This window comes from Prionailurus bengalensis, chromosome A1 (assembly GCF_016509475.1).
Source record: "Prionailurus bengalensis isolate Pbe53 chromosome A1, Fcat_Pben_1.1_paternal_pri, whole genome shotgun sequence".
Taxonomy (NCBI): domain Eukaryota; kingdom Metazoa; phylum Chordata; class Mammalia; order Carnivora; family Felidae; genus Prionailurus; species Prionailurus bengalensis.
The window spans coordinates 99811989-99835714 of record NC_057343.1 but is presented as its reverse complement, the minus strand read 5'-3'; the positions used below and the strand labels follow the sequence as shown (position 1 = coordinate 99835714).

Below are 23726 nucleotides of genomic sequence, written 5' to 3'. Positions count from 1 at the left end.
GCAGTAAGAAATCTAGTCCAGTTTGACTATTTTGAAGCCCGATCATTTTGTTTATACACCCAAATATTTGTAATGCACTTTTCTAATTAATCAAGTGTACATACTGAGTATAAGCATATCTCTTACTGTTTAAGTATAAAATCAGAGGAATATAATAATGTATTACTGATTTCTAGGCCACATCATTTCAACTATTATAATGGAAGAAATTATCATGTTAAAGTTGATTTGCATCATTAGGTAACAAACAAAGTAATTGACTCAGGATAATGGAAACAAAACAAGAATTTATTGAAGTGGTTAGTGGGGGTGCTTAGCATATTAAACTAATAGTTAAAACAGCCAGGTCTTCTAAAAAGGAGGAATTGAAGCGTGTCCAGTCATAGAGGCTCATAGACCTTGAGTTGCAGACAAAGGAGAACTCCCCACCAATTGCCCCAGTCTCCAGCTCCTCTATTTTAATTTTCCAAGCTATCAGTACAACCCAGACTGATGATTATTCCCAGGGTGAATCATGAAAGCCAAGTAGCGAAGTAAGGACTTCACTTCACTAGTCTGACTTACTTGCCCATATATTTGTGGCCAGAAAGTAGAGCTTCTTATCAAAGGAAGCAGGAAAAAGAATTACACAGATGAAAGCAAAAGCAACTATAATCCACCCCTTCTATGACACACGGGTACACACACACTTCTTATATGTACATATCCATAGGGGCAATAGACATAAAAATAGTTTCAAGATAATCATATATATATATGATATATACATATATATAGAAGAGATGTATATATATACGATATATATATATGCATATAAACACAAACATATCTATATCTGTATATATATATATATACACACCTGGATATACTGTATATATACATATAGTTGTCCCAAATGCCATAGGTCAGTTTTAAGCTTTAGTAATACCAGAAATGCAAAAGCTACAAATTATAAATACCACCATCTGAAAGTTGAACTATTTTAATTTCCCTTATATAGCTTTGTGAACTGTCACTAATGCTTTAAAAACATTTTTTGTGTGTATCTGTCCCTCTGACTAAAGATGGCAGATGACAAAGAAAAATTACAATTTATCTTTGAAAATGTATAATTACAGTGTTAAGTGACATGCAAATAATTCAACATGCAAATTATATTGTTCAAAAATTGGTAGCTTTTAGGTTTCTAAAATGATTACGCTTGAAAAGTGCGCTATGACTTTTGGGACACCCTTGGGTACATATACTTGATCATCTCTGATGTTTGTCATACGTTCCATCCTTCCTACTTTGATCATGTAAGAAGTGTGTGTACACCTACATGTGCACGAGCTCATGAAAGCCAAGGAGTGGGTTTTCTTTACTTTTGGTTTCGTCTGTACACTAGCTTTTCCTGTCTCAATGATAAGAATGGCTCCCCAGGCAAATAACTGTGTGGGTGAGCATGTTAGAGAAAGGTAGGGGAAAGGTATATGTGCGTTTAAAGAAAAAGATATCGAAAAATAAGTCAAGTTGTTAACAAAGGCTACACTGGTGGGAATGTGTGGGTGAAAAGGTATGGATGACAATCTGTACCATCTGTATCCGTCAGTGTTCATGCTCTGCTACGTGTATTCTGGATAGAAGGTATGGAGGAGGGGAATACATTTGGTGGGTTGAAGAGCGACAGCTGGGCTAGAGAATAAGACTACAAGCCAGGTGGTCAAGCGTCCACTAAATGAAAGGGACCTGAGAAGCTACAAGTAGAACTGAGACTGGGAAAGAAATTGACATATCCTTTTAAACCTTCTGTTAAGTTAGCAATCTCCTCCCTGGAGTCCTGCCAAGTCCTCATCAACCTTCTGTTGCACCGGTGAAAGGTCTAGGTATGAGAAATGTGCTTTCCACAGTACTACGATCTCTCTAGGGATATCGCCCTCTTCTCCACAAGGCAGCCTTGCAGATGTCTGCAATGGCATCGGACTCCTGGAGGGGTGAGGTGGGCTGGCAGGGGCAGGAAAGTTGTCTTGCAGATCTCCTGAGTGCACAGTATTCCTGGTGTTCCTCGGGCTCCTCACAGGTCCATGTGGATATTTTCTCCAGACACGGCACCACATTTTACCAGGGTAACTTGGGAGCAGCTGCAAAGGATCAGGGACATCCATCTACAGCCAGCCCTCCCTGCTATGGGGCTCACGAGAACTTTTGTGCTCCCATCAGACTGTAGGAAGGTACTGGATACCATCACTTGAAATCTTTGGGCCATGGGTCTGTGTTGCTGTGAGAAAACCAAAACAGAGAAGAGGGTCCCTTCAGTGAGAAAGGCAGCTTTTCTTATTTTAGTGATAAGTCCTCAGTCACTCTACATTATTCAGAAAATTTGGGGCCATTCCCGGGCTACAGTCTGATTTCTGGAGCATGGAAAATGAGCCCTTCCTTCGTCCCATTAACTAAAAAGACATACACCCATTCGTTGTAGTGTGAAGCTGGCTTTGCAATGTCTTTGTAGTTTCATCTATGTTTAACCCCTCTATAGATCCCTTAGAACAAGGCACTTGATGGTGTAGCAAAAATAAAGAATAAGATGTGGGGACTGTGCACTTTCATAAAAGAATATGAGGATCCTCCAGGAAGCAACACATTAAAAGCTTCCAGAAAGGATCCTTGGCAGAAGGGTACCCTTGATCCCTCTCCTCCTCCAGTTGCATCTGACACTTGAGAGAAAGCAACCAGAACTACAGGCAAATAGTATATACCAAAGAGGTAAAACAGCAACAAAACAACAACAAAACAACAAAAACAACAACAAAACAACAAAAAAAAGGATTCCATTGGTTGTTTCTCTCAAGTGATTGTAACTCCCCAGCAGATTCCTCAGGGTATGCAACTCATAATATGACACCTGAGATCTCACTCACACCTAGGGAGACTGGCCTGTGTACCAACCCTTCCTCCAGGAGACAATGTTTGTCCCTGCTAAGCCCTGTGCCTCTTGAAAGGGAGGCAGGCCCAGGAATATATTTAGGGTGGATGTGACTCCCAAGACATTTGGTTTACCTAGGAATGATGGGCCCAGGCTTGTCTGCCCTACTGAAATACCAGACTGGTCTGTCTTTACTCCTGTCTCCTCAAAGGGCATAAAAAGGAAGCATTCTCACTAATTAATTCCACTTTCAAGTCTATATTCTTCTGAAGGAAATTCATCATCACAGTTACTGGAGAACCTCGGGAGGCATCTCTGCTGGCTGCCACCTTTTCTCAGAACCCTGAATCCCAAATACCCTTGAGGTGCTCTCTTACCCCAAGGGCCCTCACCTCTTCTGCAATTTGGCCCCTAGCAGTTGCCACCTTCCAGTGAGTCTTTTTTTTCTCAACTGTAATGGTGGCGATGATATACTGGTGTTCACTGTTCTTTCGTTGGCTCAAGAACATCTTGCTGTTCCGCAAGGTGTGACTTCCCTTCTTCTTCCTCCTTCTTGGGAGAGGAGTGGGTAAAAGTGAAAATGGTTCTCTGCTCCTATGGGTGGTGTGGTGATAGTGGTGAGGGTGGGGGTAGGTGTAAATAAACAACAGTGGGTATTAGGGCTGTTTAGAGAAGATGAAGCCCCCTCAGTAGAGTAAGGCCTACTCTACTTCCTCTCTTTTAGGGGCTGAAAAATAGTCTGTTTATTTGTGTGAAGATTTCATGCCAAAATGCTTTCCTTTCTGGCATTGGAACATTATCTTCCTGACTTTCTTCCTCTTCCTCCTCTTCTTCTTCTCTATCCTGCTCTTCTTGCTCTTCAGCCAAGTCAAGGTAAGATGGAAAGTACGGCAGCTAAAGCCCTCACTGATCCCATGCTGCACATGCTGCTGGAGGACCTCTAAGGTGGGGAAGACCCGGCAGCAGCCCATGCACCTGACACCACTATCCTGGGACACCAGCCATTCGGGCGTCTTGGCCCTGGAACACTCATCTACAGCTGGAGGTTCTGCTGGACTCTCAACCTCCTCCTGTTGCTCTTGGTCTTCGTTGTTCCAGCTGGACTCACTGTCAGTCAGGAGTTCCTTCGTACCCACATAAGAGAGGGTGGCTTCTGTAGGGCTCTTTTCAAGAAAGGTCATTTCTTCTATTCTTGTCTTCTTTGAGGAGGCTCCAGTCCTTCCTCTGTGTCACATAAGGCAGCCACTCCCCTTTTCATCTGGACACGCATATAGTAAATTTTCATGAGCCTTTCCTCTTTCATGTCTTCTGAGGTAAAAGAGGACTTAGTATCACTGACCAAATGGAATGGGAAGGAGACGTGTGGAAAGGGGGAGGAAGTCTCCAACTGGTATCCAAGACAAGAAACACCTTGATGTAATTGATGGATTCCTAGGAAAGAAAATTCCAAACATAAAATAAGTAGAATAAGTATGTGATGTCTGGAGGACTTAATATGGCCAGGAGAATATTCCTATGTGGAAATGTGAAGCAGAAGCATATGTACATGTTACACTGCAGAATTCTGGGAGTGGTATGTTTTACTTGAGGTGCACCTGGTATAACTGGGGAAATGAGGGTGTGGTGTGTCTAGCGGAGTTGTATGTGTGTTTGGGGACATCTCTGGTGAGTGTTTTCGATACTGGTAAAAGGCGACGGCGAATGAATGTGCGCATGTGCGTTAAATGTGAACAAGTGCAGGAGCGTTGCCTATTCTTGCTGCGAGTCGATATGACATCGAGTGTTAGCAGAAGTGACCTGAGCTCTCAGAATGTGTGGCTCCATGAGGGGCTGAAGTCTTTGTGGGTCAAGTGGCATATAGATTAGAAAGGCAGTGTATGAAAGTGCATTCCCTCCAGGGTCTATGAATTTTCTGCAGTTTGGCTTAGCATGAGGGAGTTAAAACAAGTTATCTGTGTGAGGCAACATAAATTACTTACGGGATTAGTGTGTGAGTGGGTGAGTCGGAATGAAGGTACCGGGGCATACCTACACCATGTAACTAGAACACAGGAACGTTAATGAGGAATGAAGGCAGGTAAGTTTGGTAGAAAAAGTAAAAGGAAGGAGAAATGGCACCATACCTGGTAGGAAGGAATACAGATGAGTGAGTGTGTGTGAGCATATGAATTCATGCTCCTCTGAGGGGGAAGGTTCCGATGAACTGCCCACACCAACACTGTGCTCTACATGACCCATCCCAGTGTTCATATGAGGAGCTGTGTCTTATCTTTGAAGGGACACTAACTCTCTCTCTTCCTCTGCAGAGGCTTCAGCCCAATGCCTCCGCCCTGAAACCCTTTTCTGCTTTTGAGGGGAGACAAAATAAGTAGGGCTTGGGCCAAGCAGCTCAGTTTTACCTCCTCTCCATACTCAGACCCCACCTGTTTGTTTTTCTTACCACACTCATCAACAGGAACGAGCTTGCGTACAGAGGAAACACAGGAAAAGTATTCTGAGACAGAGGACTTTTCTTCTGCTGCCTGATTGCAGGCAGGGACCACTACACATGACTCAGCAGGAGGGACATCCTCTTGACCTTTCGTGACTTCTGAAGAATGGAATAAACATGAAGAAACACACAAAAAACCCAAAAACATTGAGGTGGCATTTTGTGGAGTCATAAAAACAAACAAAACCAAACAAAACATTGAGACGTGGCATTTTCCAGAGTTTGTCAATTCAAAAGACACGCATTGAGTGGACATTAGAAGCCACACATCATTACCAAACATGAGACTTGCTCTCATTAAAATGAAGGTGACTTTCTCATTTGAAACCCAAAAACTTTAAGGTGCGTTGGCCTTTGAAAACTTCACTTACTCTAAGATATAAGTAAATAATAATTATTAAAATTGTGTTTATGGTGGATGCCCATGATATTTAGTACCTCGTATGTGATATTTCTGGAGATGTGTAGGGAATACTGAACACTTAGAAAGAACCATTCCTGGAAAACAGTATGCAGTCACTTAAGTTGGATATTAATAGCTTAATTTTCCTCATGGGAAATTGTGTAATTAGGGAATGTGGGGTACAAGTTGTATGAAGACCTCTGCATCTACATCTACTTACATATGGATATATATCTATCTACACACACATATAGTGAGGATAAATAGATGATGGATGGATGGATGGATGGAGAGAGAGACAGAGAGAGGGAGGGAGGGAGAAATAGAGAAACATAGATACAAAGATATGTATATATACAGATAAAATCGATTTTCAAGATTCCCTCGGAACTCTGGTGCTGGAGATGGTCAAATTAAGACTTCACAGACTCCTCTTCTGGAAATGTATTTCTACATGTCTCTTAGATTTTTAATCTTCCCACTCAGATCCATTAAGGGCTTCTTCCAAAGAAGACAGGGATGCTGAAATGGTATATTCTGCCTAACAATTATAAACAAAGACCCTGGGCAGCCCTTGAGAGAAGAGGTCATCTATGGACATTGCTGAGCAAAGGAGCTCAATTCTAATTTTTGACTAACACACTGCCTCACCACCATGCCTGAATCCCCCTCAGCCCCTCCTCTCCCCCATCACATACCACTGTGAATGGGCCTGTCTGGAGAAGGGACACCGGAGATCTGTTCTGAGCCTGAAACCTTTGCCATCTGGTTGTGGAACTGGACCAACCTAGAGGGTCCAGAATGTGAAGAGTCTTCACCTGATTTTAAGACCTCTGGGGAAGAGAAGGAAAATCAGATATTTTTTTTGCCTCCACTAAACATTCAAGAAATACTACATAGAATCACACACATAGCACTTATCTTCATGAAGATTATAGTCTAGTTTCTGTTCAAAGTCCTAAAATCAAGGTATATAAAAATATTTGTTGGAATGAAGTATCTGATGAACTATGAATGCCCTATGTTGTTTTCTGGAGTGTATCCAAGCTCAAATTCTTTCCAGGTACATGATAAGGTAAAGGTCTCAGTTTGACAGTTGTGGTTTATGATATTAAGTCCTGCTGCTTCATGGTAGGTTTAGAATTTACAGGAAAGAATTGACTGACTTCTACTGCTGGTCCTTATCCTCCCCTTCCAGGTTATCTACTCTTGTGGAACCTCACATGAGGGCCCTGCTGAATAGGTATGCAATGCAGGACCTGGAGACTCCAGTAGGAACCCCAAGGTGGACTTCAGACCACACCTCTCAACAATGGACACAGCTCCCCTGTCAACAGCTACTGACTGCTAAATGGTTCGGCCCTCATTTGGCCCTGTCACTGGTGTCACTTTTCTCACATGCCCCACACATTGTTCTGATCAATTTTTGCACCTATACTTACCAAACTCATACCCTACCTTTAAATCTTCCCAATCTACAGGTAAATTCTAGGTTGTTGGTTATTTTCCTACTAAAATATGCATATTTCTTGGATCACCTCTATCTCTACCATGACTTTAAACACATCATGGAAATCGCCAGTTTGTTTTCCTTCCTCCTACATTTCCACGGACTTTCAGTAATAGGTGAATTTTTGTTCCTGATAAAGTAACTCAGGATTAAGTCTCTTATGTTTAAAAACTTCAGTTAAGCCTGGACCCCAATTTTTACTTCACAAAATACCTCTATTTTGTCTCTTGGATGACTGGTAGGTCATGTTGGTGTAAGGATGAGACAAGTCAGTGGAGGTGGTATATCTTTCAGAGAGTTCGTATGTGTACCAGGTTTGATGAGTACAGTCTGATGTGTGCATGTGTCTGTCAGGTTTCTTCAATAATTTTATGTAGACAGTGTAGGGGTGACACGGACATTGAATGTGAAGGTGGCGTTGAGTATGATGTGTTGGGTGATATGCAGCATAATTTTGTATAGGTACAGCCAGTACATCTTCCCTGTATCATGAGTGATCTGTGTGTCATATACTATTGAAGTTCAAGTAGTTACATAATATCTGTTGGTTTATGACAGACTATACGAACCTGGGTGATTCTGTGAGATCTGGTGACACCGAGAAAGTGTTGGAAGACTAACCATGTGAAGGATACATGGGAGACCTCATATGAGCTCCCAGATTGTGGAATTGCATGAGGAACCCAAGGGAATAGGAACAGAAAGGTTTTAGAAGATGGTATATGATTGTGTTGGCTTCATGCGTTACTGTGCAATAGGAAGTTCTACAAGAGTGAGATTATCTGTGTGAGTTAGAGATTACAGTATCTAAGGAATGAGGTTAGAGAAAGCAAACGTGAAGAATACAAATGCTGCAAAATGAGACGTGAAGGTTTACTATGTGAGGATCTGAGCTTATGAGAGTGTCTGGGAGTGTAAACAATTGGGAGCAGAGAACGGGGAATGAAAGGATGAGTGTTAATACGTGTAAATGTGAGGGCACACGGTGATGAGTCTGGTTGTGGGTGTGATGGAATAAAGATTCCTGTGTGTTTACGGGGGTAGGAGGTTGTTAGAGATAAAATTTAAGGATTTTCAAATCTCTGTTCCATCTTTACCCATTAGAGGACATATGCTAAGGAGTTTACTCCTCTCAAAGAAAAAAAGGAAAATCTAGTGGTTCCTCCTTAGATACTCTCTCTGGTCCTTGCTGGCCCATTTCACACTGGTTGTCAGAACTCTGCCCACATTATGACCAACCAAGTTCATCTTCCCAGGTTCAGACTGAGTTTATCTTGCCATTTCTCAGAGATGTCTGACATTTCCTTAGCCTCCATCTTTGCAAACACGGTTCTGTTCTGATATCCTTGCACTTTGGGCTATTTGTCCTTTTTGAGATTTCCCTCGAATCTCTCAGTTTTATTTTATATGGCTGCAAATGAGTATCCCCCAAGGGGGAAGACACCTTGCACTCTCACTGTAGTCCAGACGTAGACTTGGATCAGCTGATACCAGTTTGTAGACAGCAAACGCCGTGCTTACTTTCTCTGCCACTCCCTACCTCCTGTCCAGACACCTCTACTTACGAGTATTCTTATTGTCAGAGACAGAGAATGAACAGTTTGAGAAAATGAGATTGTTTTCTTCGTGCCTGGGAATAGGACCAATCAGTGTAGTTTCCTTTTGCTTGTTTAAGATTTCTGTTAAAGTGCATCCAAATTAAAGAGATATATCCAATCATTCATACACTCAGTTCATTTGGGTTTCTAACTCAGACATACGTGTGCCATGTATGGAGAATACTGCATGGAGAATAGAGTCTTTTTTCTGGCCAAAGCTCCAGAATATAAGTATTCAAAATTTTTTTTAAAAATGTTCCCAAGTGTTGATGGTCAGGTAGATATATGTATATTGTCTTCATGGAGACCCCTACAGTGTGTCCAGGAACTGTGCTATGACAGAGTGTAGTCAATATATTTTAATATTTGTTTACCTGACTCTACATCTGCCATTGCGTGTAACACATTTTTATTTTCGTTGTTAACCTATTCACATGTCTTTGCGTGTAACACATTTTCATTTTAGTGGTTACAGGCTAAATAATACCTTAGCCAAAGATGCCCATAACCTATCCCCAGAACCTGTAATGTTACCTTATAAGGCCCAAGGGACTTGACAAATGTTATTAAATTAAGGACCTTGAAGTAGAAAGATTATTTTGGATTAGATGGGTGGATCTATATGACATATTTTAGACTTCTGACCTCTATAATAACAGGATAAAGTGTTGTTGTCTTTAATCCACTAGATTTGTCATAATGTTATAGCATTTGATAGCTGATAACAATTACCTTAAACTAAGGACCTCCATATTCACTGGGAGCTTTCAAAATGGGCAGGCTCTATTTACCCAATTTCCTTTCTTTTCTGAGGGTGAGTTGCTTATGTGAGTCAATGGTGCTGCCCACTCTGTGCAAAATATGCAGCTTCGAATACTTGAACTCCCAGTCATGTTACATGCAACTATCATCTAATACTTCAGGTATACCCGTTTTGTTGACCATCTCTGAATTCATGATTACCAGTCTGGGTGTATTAATCATCAAGCCTATTTACATTCAATCACAGACTTACCAACTCCTCAGCTTACCTTTTGTTCCTGTGTTCCATTCCGTCTTTCTGAATAGATTCTGTGCTTTTAACTTTTTTATATTTTATTTTTTACTCTTTTTACCTGAAGAATGTCTTTATTTCATCCTTATTCTTTATGATATGAGTGTTCTTTTCCTTTAGCACGTAACTTTACACTGTCTTCCAGTGTTGACAATCGCTGCTGAGATGTACACTGCCTGACAAATCACCGTTCTTTTAAAGTATTGTGTGCTTCTCTCTAGTTGCTTTAAGGTCTTTGTTATTGAGGTTGTGAATGTTTGTTTTAGTATACTCAGGTTTGGATTTATTTTTGCCTTTCCTGTGATCAGCTTCCTAATAATGTTTCCTGATTCTAAGGATTTGTATCTTCCATCATTTCTGAAAAAAATCTTGACCATTATCTCTTTAGTTGTCTTACTTTCTTCATATTACTCTTCATGAACCTCGGTTTGATATGTCATACTATCACATTTTGTCCTAATTTATTGTAATCTCTCTCTCACACTTCCCATCTATTTATCTCTCTGATTTCTATTTGTAGGTAATTCCTTGGCTATATCCTCTGGGTCACACATTTTCTTTTCATTTGTGTCAAATGTGATGTTTAATTCATCCCACACTTTTTATAATTTCTAAAATGTTATTTCTCATTTCTAAAACTACCACTTTTTTAAAAAACCTTTTTTCTTGGTAGTGTTTTCAGTTTTTACATCTTTAATAGTTTTACACATTATTTACCACCCCTAAAGCACTATTAAATTAAGTGAACTTTGAAGCTAAAACTTGGTGTTCATGGTGTTTGCAGAATCTACCTTGAAGGTATATATTTTGTAGTTTTCGATTGTGAGCTCAAGTTCAGCAATTCATTACCTATAGGACTCTTTAACATAGATAACTAATGATGCAGGGCTCTTTTATATTTTCTGTGGTCATGTATTACTAGAGTGCTACAAGCTATGGTTTAATTTTATATTAATTCTTAACTTGTAGGCTTAAGGGACACCACAGCAATTGTGGATACTGTGTCTTTGATTCTACTTCTTCCCTCAATAAATGATGTTTGTCTCAAAATGAATGCACAGAGTACCTTCCTACCCCCTATGAGTGAAAAGTGTTTATATATAATGAATTCCTATTGAGGGTACAGAAACAGAGACCTAGACTCCCAAATAAGAGAGGAGGAGAATATGATAACTGGACCCAATGTGCACCTTTCCCCCAGTGGCTGAGCAGAGATGCTGAGCTGGATGTCTACAGGTCTGTTCAGGCTCCCACTGCCCTGATCTGCCTACACCTTAAATGCCCTTTCTTTCTCCTTACCAACATAAGGGTGATGGTGAAAGGAGGAGTTACAGGAGAAGTATTTCAATTCAGAATGTCCATCTTTTGCCTCAGAATCCAGAGTACTGTCTTCCAAAGAGGACTCAGGTGGTGGATCATATTTGTGTGACTTTGGGATTCCTAGAAAATGAAATCAAAGTCATAAAAATAGTTGGTTCCATTCTGTTCCCCTCCTACTGTCTTCTCCCTAACCTACTCTCCCCACTGCCAGCACCCTCCTGGGGAAATACTTATTTTGTCCTGAACAGTACTTCAGCATTCCATTCTTCTATCTGGATCTTGCTACTATGGCTCCTCATATCCATTCACCCTGGTTAGGATTTTTGGTACCATTTGCTTTCCATTTGATACTCTTTGACCCTCCACATTCAACATCCTAGAGATTTATAACCTCAAATGAAACAATTGATGAATTTTTTATTTTTGAAGAACATATTTTTTATTATTATACCAGTGTCTCTGTTTCCAAGTTAACCAAGCTCACTGCTCACTAATAGTTTAAGATTATGATCGTTCCTCTGGGGCATCTTGGTGGCTCAGTCAGTTATGCATCCAACTTCAGCTTAGGTCATGATCTCACAGTTTGTGAGTTCGAGCCCTGCATCATGTTCTGTGCTAACAGCTCAGAGCCTAGAGCCTACTTCTAATTCTGTGTCTCCCTCTCTCTCTGCCTCTCCCTGACTTGTGCTCTGTCTCTCTAAAATAAATAAACATTAAAAAAAAAACAATGATCATCCCTTATGGATGTGTCTGCTATGTGTATAATGCACATATTGTAGCAAACTGTTGTGATGGATGCAATGTGATTTGTGTGTATAAGTTCCTAACATGTTGCTTAAGACAGGACTGATGCTTAATATATGATTGATTTGGTGTTTGTGAATCTGAATACGGGGTGAATTTTGCGTGAGTGAGAACAGTAGGTATGCTTCGTGTCTGTTTCAGTTCAGCTAATATCTATGTGTGTAGATTGCATGTCCCAAGATTACATGTTTGAGTGTGTATATGCTGTTATGATTCAGATGTATAAGGTAATGATTAGGAATATTCTCTTTAAGACTCACAGAATTAGTTGATTTGTGAAATCTAAAGAAATAATGAAAGAACATTAGAAGGTGTAAAAATCAAAATTGTAAGAGAAAGAATATATGAGCTTTGAGACTATGTGAAGATCCAAATTAAATGGGGGTATAGAGGAGGATGTGGAAGGTTAAGTGTACAGTGACATGTGACTGCATAATAAAGGCATAAAAGACTCATGTCTAAGGGATTAAGATAAAATCTGAAAACTACCACCTAACAATTTAACTCAAGCATTCTCCAAACAGAAATATGTCAGATAGCAAAATGCATATAATAGAATATTCAAACATCACTTTTTAGAATAGCCCCATATTAAAAACAACCCAAATACTCAGAAAAATATAATCAATAAAGAAATTATTTATATTCATAAAATATGTGTTTGTGTGTGTATATATACATGTGTATATATATATATATATATATATATATATGTATGTATCTGACACACAGAACATAGATAAATTTCACAGATATGATGAGTTAAAGGAATCAGACACAAACTATAAATTGTGTACTACTATTTAAATGAAATTAAAAAAAAACAGGGATAACTAATCTAGGGTTCTAGAAGTCAGAGAAATTACCACTGTTTGTATGGGAGGGACAAAAATATGGCATAGAGAATTTAGACACATATGGAAGATTATAAAGAAATGAATGACGGGAATAAGGAGTGCAAAAAGTGTATATGGTGATAAGTGTGAGAACACTGGCTATAAAAATACATGAAAGGGACGGGTCTTAGACTGGATGTCTCTGAAGTCTACCTCAAGTCCAGATCTCAAGGATCCTACCTCTTTTGGTCCATTTCAAGCTTTGAGTAATTTCACACCTTCCTGATAACATATATGGTTTGCTGGCTCATACTGACATTCTCTTCCACATTTCTCTAGTAAAATTCTCATACCCAACACTCTCCCACCATTTCTTCAAATAAAACACCACTCTCCACTGATCTTTTGGGGCTTATTCTAATCCTCTTAAGTATTTTTCTCTTGCAACTGATGGCTTCCACAGTTGATCATGGAAGAAGATGAAGACACGTTGTGAGTTTGTTTCTGTACTAGGGAGCCTTGTATCAACTAATGGGCAAAATCACCCAGTTTATCTCTTGGCCTAGATCCCAATTTATTCAATACTTTCTCCTTACCAGCACCAGAAAACATGTTTTCTGAAGAGATGCAGGAGAAGTAATCTGAAGAGGAAGAATCTCCCCTTGCTATCTGGTCTTGAGTTGGGGCCATTCCCTTGTGTCCATGATGCAGAACTTTTAAATTCATATATGCTGAGAAATTACAGGAAAATAATAGAGATGTAGTCCACGTTTGCTGTTTGTACATTTATCCATCCATTAAACAAACAAGAAGAGTCTACCATGTGACATGTTTTGTGAACAAACATGGACTCCATTTTCATGGATAGCAAGATATAGCTCATTTATTGTATTTATATCATGATTGGTTGGGTTTATATAAGGGCACTCTTTGTAAATGGAGCAGAGACTATAAGCTGTCTCCTTTGGACCTGGACATACTACTAAATTATATTTGTCAACTTCTCTTGTGGTAGTTCTGACCACGTGATTATGTTTTTCACAATAGAAATGAGTGGAAATGGCATGTGCCACTTCCAACCAGAATCATAAAGACCTCCTCTGTGTCTCTCTGAGCTCTTTCCTTTTCTAGCTGATGAGCATGTTGATAACCCAGGGTCTATTGGAAAACTGCATGTTAATGATAGCAAAGTTTCCATCAGCCCAGGAGGCTTGACCCACTCCTCCTCATATACCCTGAATTATTAAATAAGTAAGAAATAGATGCGTTTGTGTATGAGTTACAAAGGCCAAAGTAGAGATGTAACGTGTTCTTGAGGGGCAAATAAATGGACCTAGTACATAGTACATAGTACATACCAAGCATATGTGATATTAGTATCTACATTTTCCTGGCTTATTTACATTCTACATGTGTGTATATGTGAACACATGGTTGTGAGTGCATATTTTACAGCTCTCATAGTTTACACTTAATAACATCTCTCAACATACACTCATTTTATTGTAGGTAGACATGACTCACTTTCTAGCCCTCTCTCCCCAGAAACCCCAAACACTGTTGGAAGTGCCAAGTTCTCTTCAGGAGTAACAACTGCCACTTGGAACTTTGGGGTTGGCTCTCAACTGTCCCCCACCCCCACTCCCTTGAACAATGGTCTTTCCTCAGAGAAGTTACTTGTTTACTGTTAATCTCCATGGTAACCAGAATTATTTCAGTTTCCCATTTTTTTTTTTTCAGGAGAAAACCACAAACTTTCTCCTCAGTTCAACCATTATGGCTAAACAGTGGTATGTATGTGTATTCTGCCTTTTTCTTGCATTTCACATAGGAGCCCCACATTTACATTTTCATAGTCTGAAGGAAAACAATTCTTTTTTGCTTCTGAATAAATAAATTATGACTTTAAATTCTCATCCCTCTACAACCAGTTTTAAATGTTTTAATTTTTTTCTCACTTTTATGAGCCACATTTTCTTCTTCATTAACAGAAGAAAGGACTATTAGAAAACTCATAATAACATCATATACTTACCCAATGCCCTTAGGCAAAAATCAAATAAAGGAAAATACGATTTTTTAAGTAAAACTGTACTACTCAACCACTACACCTGTAACACAGTGAGTGACATGGTATAAACAGTACAGATCTTAAGCTGCAGAGACAAGGACTTGGCCATTTGAACTTTCTCTTTACTCTCAGATGATCTGTGGCCTCAGAAAAACCAGCATATACACATCCCTCTCCTACCCATCCCTCCTCCTCTCCCTTGCCACAGCTAGGGATACTCTCTCCCTATTTTTTTAAGTTTATTTATTTTGAAAGAGAGGGAGAGGGAGAGAATCCCAAGAAGCCTCAGCAGTGAGCCCAATGTGGGGCTTGAACTCATGAACTGTGAGATCATGACATGAGCCAAAATCAAGAGGTGGACACTTAACTGACTGAGCCACCCAGGTACCCTTCTCTTTTTTTTTTTTTTTTTTTTAAGAGGCAATTCCATGGTATCCTATGCTCAGAGAAGATGCTTAACACATACCTCTTGACTTCTTGGAAGTTTCGGGAAAGTATGTACTTTCCAGATGTTTCCTTTTTTGTTTCTGCTTCATGGTTCACCTCTTCAGAGTGACTCAAATCAATACCTTTTCCCTGAAACTCTGCTCTCAGAGAATCAGTGGAAAATAACAGAGAATCAAATCAGTACATTCAAGAACAACAACTCACTTGAGAAGTTACCTCCTCACTAAATCACTGTCTTGACCAGTGCTCAGTACACCATCAGGACTATTATGATGCAAGTCAGCATCAGAATTCTGTGACCTATGCGTTACATCAGTGCACCCCAGGGACACAGCTGGTACTCACAGGACAGAAGGAGTGCCATGACCCACTGACTAGAGCAATTGCTTTCCCCCCAGTGAAAACCCCATCAGTGACTTGAATTTGTGAACTTTGCACTTGATATCAAAACTACACATGACTTGGATCAAACAAAGAACATTCTTTTATGTATCTATAGTAACCGCATTACTAAATCTCCCCATGTAGAAGATATTAAAATCGTACCTGAGAGAACTAGGTCTGAATGGTAGAAAAGAGTTGACATTAGATCTTATTAGCAGTACTATTTAACTTATGTGAAATGGTTATATGTAAGGTATATGTTGGTATATACATATGCAGTTGAGGACATCTCATAATCCTATACAACCCTAAAATATATTGACATTCCCCACTCCCGGGAATAGTCTTATGTATTGTGACAACAAGCCGTTGTCTCTTTTGCTACTCTTTTTTCTAATTATTTCCCAAGAGATTTGGGGAAAGTTAAGCCCTTGGATTACATTTACATTCCCTGGACCACATAATGAAGCTTGTTCTCAAGCATGAAGGTCTCATTCTACAGGCTACTGTTCCAGGCCCCAGTCTATGTCCTCTGGAAGGAGCGGGGCTCTGTATAGGGTTTGAACTCTGTGGTTAGCTCCATCCTATCTCCCATATACCACTGCATACACCCCCTCCCTTAGGAGCAATCTGTATTTACTTCCACCTCAGCAGCTGGACTAAAACCAGGCCATAATCTATGGCCTCCTTCTGTCTTCTTTGGTCCCAGTAGGCACTGCCTCTGCACATTCCCCTCACTCACCAGGGGCTCAGCCTCTTACAGCCACTGAATGGCAGGCACATTTATCAAGAAATGCTCAGCCTTGTTAGCAAAACAAAAATTAGATACTATTTTACATGTATCATATTGGTAAAAAAATAGTAAAAAAATTGGTAAAAAATGATTATAAAGATATGGGTAAAAAAAGGAATCCTCATGATCTAAAATGACTTATGTAGCCATGGTGAAGAACAATTAGTCAATATTTTGTAAAATTAAATAAGCATTTACTCCACAAGCCTACAATTTCATTCCATAAAGAGGTCATTACAAGAGTGATACTCATGGCACTATATATACCAGCAGGGAGCACTAATTTTTGTTTACTTTAGTTTCCAACTCAAGAAGAAAGGGCAAGCAAAGTATGATAGGTACATGTGACAGAATTAATTTCCAAGGGTATAAGTCATGCCCCTTAAAATATATGACTACAGGGAAGAATGTGATCAGAGATAAAAAGAAAATATAATGCAATCAAATTATCACAAGTACTTCCTTAACCAGACTAGTTACTAAGCAGAATTATGAACTCAACAGTCAATACTTTTTGGAAGAAAAAAAAAAGAGTAATTTCACCCAAAACTAAAATGTCTCAGATTATGTCTAGATCCAAGAGAAAGAATTGTTCTGAAGATTCTTTACTGTATTAGTTTCCTTTTGCTGCTACAGCAAATTACCACAAACCTGGTGGCTTAAAATACAAATGTATTATCTTACAGTTCTGGAGGACAGAAGTTCAATATGGGCCTTACATCCTGAAATCAAGGTTTTCGGTTCTGTCTGGAGGCTCCAGGGGAGACTCTGCTCTCTTTTCTCCTCCGGGCTTTAGAAGTTGCCTGAATTCTTTGGATCTTGCTCCCTCCCTTCATCTTCAAAACACACCACTTCGGGGGTACGTGGGTGGCTCAGTCAGTTAAGCTTCTGACTTCCGCTCAGGTCATGATCTCCTGGTCTGTGATTTCAAGCCCCACATAGGGATCTGTGCTGACAGCTCAGAGCTTGGAGCCTGCTTCAGATTCTGTCTCCCTCTCTCTCTGCTCCTCCCCTGCTTGTGCTCTGTCTCTGTCTCTCTCTGTGTCTCTGAAAAATAAGTAATTATTTAAAAAGAAAATATAGCACTTCAATATGTTTCCACTGTCTCATTTCTGTTCTATCACTCTCCCACCTCCCTCTACTAATGATTCTTGTGATTACATGAGTCCCACACAGGTTATCCAGAATACCTTCCCATTTCAAAACCTTTAATTTAATCCCTTCTACAAAGGCTCTTTTGACACTTGGAGTAACCTATTCAGAGGTTCTAGGGATGGGTGGTGGGAGGGGTTTGACATTTTCTTCCAGGGGCAGGGAGAATGAATATTTCAGCTATCAGAGAAAGACAAAAACAAAGCATGTGAGAGTAAATTCACCTAAAGTAAAATATAGTGAGGTAAGAATACAAACCCTAAATAAAACAAGAGCAATAGGGGAAAAAAAGACACACCAACAGTGGATATCTATTGAGTAAAACAAAGCAGGACAAAATATAGGAACAACCCCAAGTGGGACATTAAACATAACCCAAGGAACAGAAGAAGAATTACACAAGATTTCTCCATGCTGTAGAATTGAAACAACTAGATTTAATAAAACAAGAGCTCTAAGACAAGATGTCATTGTCAGTGCAAAGATATAAAAATGGAGAATTCAGAGCTGAGGAAAAAACAAAGACTCTAAACAGGGTCAAAACAGGGTAAGTAAACAAAGGAGAACCAGAAAGAAATAAGGTTTTAAATTGAAAAACTGGCATCTTGACTTAAGTGTGAAGGGAAGAGAGAAATAGGTAATTAACTAGAAGACAATGGATATAAAAAGGCTAAATGATGATACATAATTATAAAGAGGTTAACAAATAAAGCAGACAGTTATTCAAGATATAATACAGTAAAATATCCCTAGAATACAGAAAGAATGGAACCACAAAGGAAGAGTATACATTTTTTCCAAAAAAAAAAAAAAAATTGAGAGCCTTACAGGAATTTATAACCCCCAGTTATATATATATACACATATATATGTACATATAATATATACATGTATATATATGTGTACATATAATATATATGTATCTATGTACATATATATTATATGTACATATATATGTATATATATGTATATATGTACATATATATGTATATAGATACATATATATAGATACATATATATGTGTCTATATATATGTATATAAATATATACACATACACACACACACACACGAATGTATAAAAGACATATATAACCTTAAAGGATAAAAGGAACAAGCAAAATTCTTCAGGTATTCTAAGAGAAGGAGCAAGTCACTTGAGAGGGGTAAACAGGAAGCTGGCTTCCCCATTCCATAGAGCGACACCTAGTGTTTGAAAATAGAAGAGTATCCCCAGATACTGAAAGAAAGAAGGTGTGAAACTGTGATAGTATTTGTAGCCAAGTTGTTTTGAAGTGCAAGAGCAACTGGCAGACATGGTCAAAAGTGTATCAATTTTTTTTTTCAGAAAGATGTGTGCTGTTAAGAGCCATGCCTGGAAAAGTCAGCTCTGTGATAGAGCCAACTCCAATGCCGTGAGAAAAGGACAAATGGAATACTCCATGCCAAAAGACAGGAGAATTCTGACAGTAAACAACTGAGGGTGGGGACAGGAGTGGGGTGAGAACTATATGAAAATAATAGTTTTACTATACTATTCCTTCTGAATAAAGTTTGGGTTTCAGGGCTGTCAAGAGCCTGCCCCTGACTTCCTGTCACCCGGTGGTGTCTTACCATGTGCTCCCAGACTGGCCAAATTTCGATGGTACCTCTGCACGATTGTGTCTGATCTCTGTGTTTGTGCCCAAACTCTTCTCACTCTTGAAAACTCACACAACATCTGGGGCTTCACTGTTACTGTAGTTAGTACAGTATATGGTTGCTTGGTCAACTTTAAGTCTCCCAATTGAGGAATTTCTGTGTGTACATCTCTCACATGGTAGTGAGTGTTCACTGTCTTCTTGCAAGTAAAAAAAAAAAGCCACACGTAATTATAACATTTTAAGAGCCAATAGAATTCTCAAAAATATATCATCCATGAGCCTTAATTGAAAAGGCATACAAAAAAAATTAATATGATGATGAAATCCAGCCAACCCAGAGATGACATTTTAAAAGTCCCCCAAATACAATGGATATGGTATAATGGTTTGGGGAAGAGCAATGAATCCATTGAAGTATAAAAATAAAATAAAGCAAGCGCAAAGATTACAGTTACAGAAGAGAATGCAGAACAGAAATAGCTACAAAATCTAAAAAACAGAGAGAGAAAAGGGGAGTACAGATGGGCTACTTTTATCTTTAATGGCAGGATTAAATGGATACTATCTAAGAGTGAAACTTAAATTCATACCTATCTCAACATTTTTAAAGTCTTTATTCTTAGTCATAGGGGTGTTTTAAATATTACTACATTTGTGTTTATGAAACATTTACAGATCAACATTGTTAGCTTCATTCGTATTTCATTTTTGATAAGTTCAAGTATACCTAATTTAATATTTTAATAACTATAGTACAATTCGTTTTCTGCAAAATAACTTCTGTTCCTCTTTCCATCTATCCATCCATTCATTTATGTATCCATCCATCTACTGATCTACTTATATACAGGTATAAATGAGGGTATTCAACTAGTTTGATATCCAACAAATGTGGAAAATGGTTACATTTGAGTAATTTTGAATAATTTTAAAACATAATTTTTAAGAACTTTTGAGGTCCCATTTTAATATGTATTACTTATACTAAGCTCACCCTAAAAGTTAAAGAAAATGTAAATCTGGGGAAAAAAAGTTTGCAAACTGGATAATTCCTTTAGCATTCCTTTCTCTGAGTACTTCCTCTTTTCAAAGTACTTTTGCTTAATAACAATATCATTCAAAGTTTCCAAGTTTTAAAGGAATATAATACTCCTAAAAAACACTTTTATGTGACTGTGCTCTTATAAATACAAGACAGAATTTGTGTGATAATGGATAACAATTATGGAAGATTTCAACAAAAAATAATCAACAAAGGAACAGCAAACACATTCTGTAACATTGCTAATCTACTTAGTCTGGTACATGATCCAGTGAGAGTGAAATGCATATAATTATGTAACTGGCAACCCCATGATGTACCTGTCCTGAAGACAGTCTCACAGGTCAACAATGTTTGTTTGTTTGTTTGTTTGTTTACATAGGCCCTGTAACATTTAATAGTAATTCAGGCCATGGCACAAATTCTTTTAAATGGACAGCCAGAATTATACAGAGTTGGGTGAGTCAAGGCTAAATTAACTCCTACTGAACTTTTAATGGGAAAATATATCCTCAAGAAATTATCCAGCAAAATGTAAACCCTATAAGAGCTGGAACTATGATCTAGCTTTTCTTTTTTATTATTTTTTTAAACATTTATTTATTTTTGAGAAACAGAGACAGAGCGCCAGCAGAAGAGGGCCAGAGAGGGAGACACAGAATCTGAAGCAGTCTCCAGGCTCTGAGCTGTCAGCACAGAGCCTGACATGGGGCTCAAACTCACAAGCTGTGAGATCACGACCTGAGCCGAAGTCAGATGCTTAACTAAGCCACCCAGGCGCCCCTGTGACCTACCTTCTTAATTGCTCTAACTCTAATATCAGGAACAGTTAGACCTTTTAGATTTGTTGCAAAAAAATAATAAATCTATAAGTGAATCATAATGAATAAATTCAGATAATCAGAAGTGCATTGCGGTTTTCTCTGGCTTTAATTACCTGACTTAAATTAGCTGGCAAAACAATGTTTCTTCTAATAAAACGTATCTATTCCAACAGAAAATATTTCAACTTTAAAACTCATTTACATCCATAATCTCTTCTCACAAAAGAATGGATCGGACTCATAATAAAGAGAAAGGTTAAGAATGCTTCAGACAGTTAAGCAATCTGCTTGGTCATAGAACTTTGTGAGTATGGAAAAAGTCTTTCTGCTAAATTAACATGAAATGAAATTAGTTTTTCCTTAAACTAGGAGAGGCTGTATTTTGTTTTGAATGCTGCTCTTAATACACTGTAAGCTTACTACAGCCATTACTTAGCAGGTTAATATATCAGTGGAAATTGTGACTTAATGAACCAGCCACAGGAGTTTTAGCAATGCTTACCTTTTTAACACGCCCAAAAAGCAGATTTTTGTAGAGGTCAAAGACACTGACTAGAATAGCACTTGCTTCACACCAGCTCTCAAGAGGAAGCTTAAATAATAAATGTCACACCCTACTGTTAACAAGTCTTCCTACCGATGCAAAGCTATCCGAAAAGAAGTGTGAGGGTAAGTACAAGGAAGAAAAAGAGAAAGCGAAAAGAAGGATGTGAGTTAGCCTCTTCAATTTTTATCTATTTGAACGCCTTTGCCTCTGACAACTGGTGCAAGGTGGAACGAACATCAGAGGATAGAGTAAGCAAGACAAATGTGAGAGAGGGCTGATATCCCTACCCTGCCTCCAATTTTCTCTTTTCAGTTCTGCCATTGCGCCATAGTGAATGTGTAGCTTGAAGGAAATGGGATGAGTGAGGTTAATTCCTGTAATGACCTCGCTTGAGTCAGACTTATGACTGTAAGGCAGAGCAGTTTAAGAGCATAAGTTCAAGCCCCGCGTCGGGCTCTGTGCTGACAGCTCAGAGCCTGGAGCCTGCTTTGAATTCTGTGTCTCCCTCTCTCTCTCTCTGCCCCTTCCCTGCTCATGCTGTCTCTCAAAAATAAATAAACATTGAAAAAAAATTAAGAAAATATGGTGCCAATCTTATTGATATGAAGATTAAGTGATCAAAGTCTTTTTTTTTTAAGGTTATATTTATTTTGAGAGAGAGACAGCAAGCAGAGAAGGGGCAGAGAGAGAGGGAAACAGAATTCCAAGCAGGCTGTCAGCATAGAGCCCACTGTGGGGCTTGAACTCACAAACCCTGAGATCATGACCAAAGTCAAGAGTTGGGGGGCGCTCAACCGACTGAACCACCCAGGCACCCCAGTGATAAAAATTTTAATATACTTCTTGGATGATTGCTAACACTCAATAAATATGCATCAAGAGTTGACCGTATGCTGAGTGTTTTCATGTAACATGGGTATACATAATTACAAATCTAAGTCAAAATGTCAGGTTTAGCACTGAAAATCGGGCAAATGCAAACTAAGACATTTGAAATAGCTAATTTACTTTCAGCACTTATTCTGTTTAAATATTTTCACATCCTACTTAATTTTAATGATGCTAGTCATTTAAGTCAATTTCCCCTCTCTGTTCTCCTTTATTAGTCCAAAATGGCAATTCTCATTTGCTTTTGACAATCTGATGAAAGTACTGCTTTTCTAAAATTCTCTTGAAAATTGGCATTGTGCTTTGATGAATATATTTCCATTATCATTTAAATGCACTTTAAAATGGGTGCTCTGACAGATTAGATGCAAAAAGTTATACATTGTCTGGCAATGGCTGTCTTTTACTACCTGTGGTGATAAAAACATTTCTTCCTGTGGTGATAAAAGGATATTTAACATTTCATTTTGTCAAATTACCTGTAGTTAAGTTCCTTTATGGGAGTTTGCATAATAGGAAAAAGTAAGGTTCTACAAGTTTTTAATAAACTAACTGAATCACCCCAGGAGAAAGTAGTTACTAACCAACAGATGGTTTGCAAACATAAATCTTTTAACAGAGGCATAAGGGCTAACTGCCTGATGCCAACATTTGAGATTTCTTGGGGGATCTATTTTATTTATTTTTTAAACTATGATTAAAAAGTACTTAGTTTGTACAATTTATTATCTGTACATCCATAATAGAAGTGTAGCCAGGTTTTGCTAACAATAACAACTTTTAATAAAGGTGATCTATTTTTAATTGCTACAATTTCCTCATAATATTCTATTATCATTTTAAATATATCTTGACATTTATTTCCAAGCAAAAACAGACCTGATCCAGTGAAATGCATTTCATGGTAAGCACAGATGAGAAACATAAGATAATTATAAACTACAAATTATTTCATAGAGGAAATATTCTGCAGCATATTACAAATGAATTTAAATATATACTTGGTTTGTGAAAGCCTT

General features: G+C 38.5%; 1 protein-coding gene across 2 annotated transcripts; it reads right to left on the bottom strand.

The window, feature by feature from the left end:
• Nucleotides 1-267: 267 nt before the first annotated feature.
• Nucleotides 268-15681, bottom strand: LOC122486669 (protein FAM170A-like). Of its 2 annotated transcripts, XM_043586102.1 has the most exons (7): nucleotides 15456-15681; nucleotides 13515-13649; nucleotides 11258-11398; nucleotides 6495-6629; nucleotides 5343-5492; nucleotides 3295-4333; nucleotides 268-2257 (listed from the first exon to the last, which is right to left on the bottom strand). In XM_043586102.1, the coding sequence occupies exons 1-6, from the start codon at nucleotides 15523-15525 to the stop codon at nucleotides 4089-4091; spliced, it is 876 nt and encodes a 291-aa protein (XP_043442037.1). In that variant the 5' UTR covers nucleotides 15526-15681; the 3' UTR covers nucleotides 268-2257; nucleotides 3295-4088. The 2 variants fall into 2 exon arrangements, with proteins under 2 accessions (XP_043442037.1, XP_043442045.1); XM_043586110.1 differs by lacking the exon at nucleotides 13515-13649.
• Between the last annotated feature and the right edge of the window lie 8045 nt (nucleotides 15682-23726).

What these genes read in the sequence shown, in the direction of transcription:
- LOC122486669 (XM_043586102.1), bottom strand. Translation starts at nt 15,525, where the DNA reads ATGAAGCAGAAACAAAAAAGGAAACATCTGGAAAGTACATACTTTCCC. An exon ending in AACTTCCAAGAAGTCAAGAG is followed by an intron (nt 13,650 to 15,455) that starts GTATGTGTTAAG and finishes GTAATTTCTCAG; the next exon opens with CATATATGAATTTAAAAGTT. An exon ending in AAACATGTTTTCTGGTGCTG is followed by an intron (nt 11,399 to 13,514) that starts GTAAGGAGAAAG and finishes TTCATTTTCTAG; the next exon opens with GAATCCCAAAGTCACACAAA.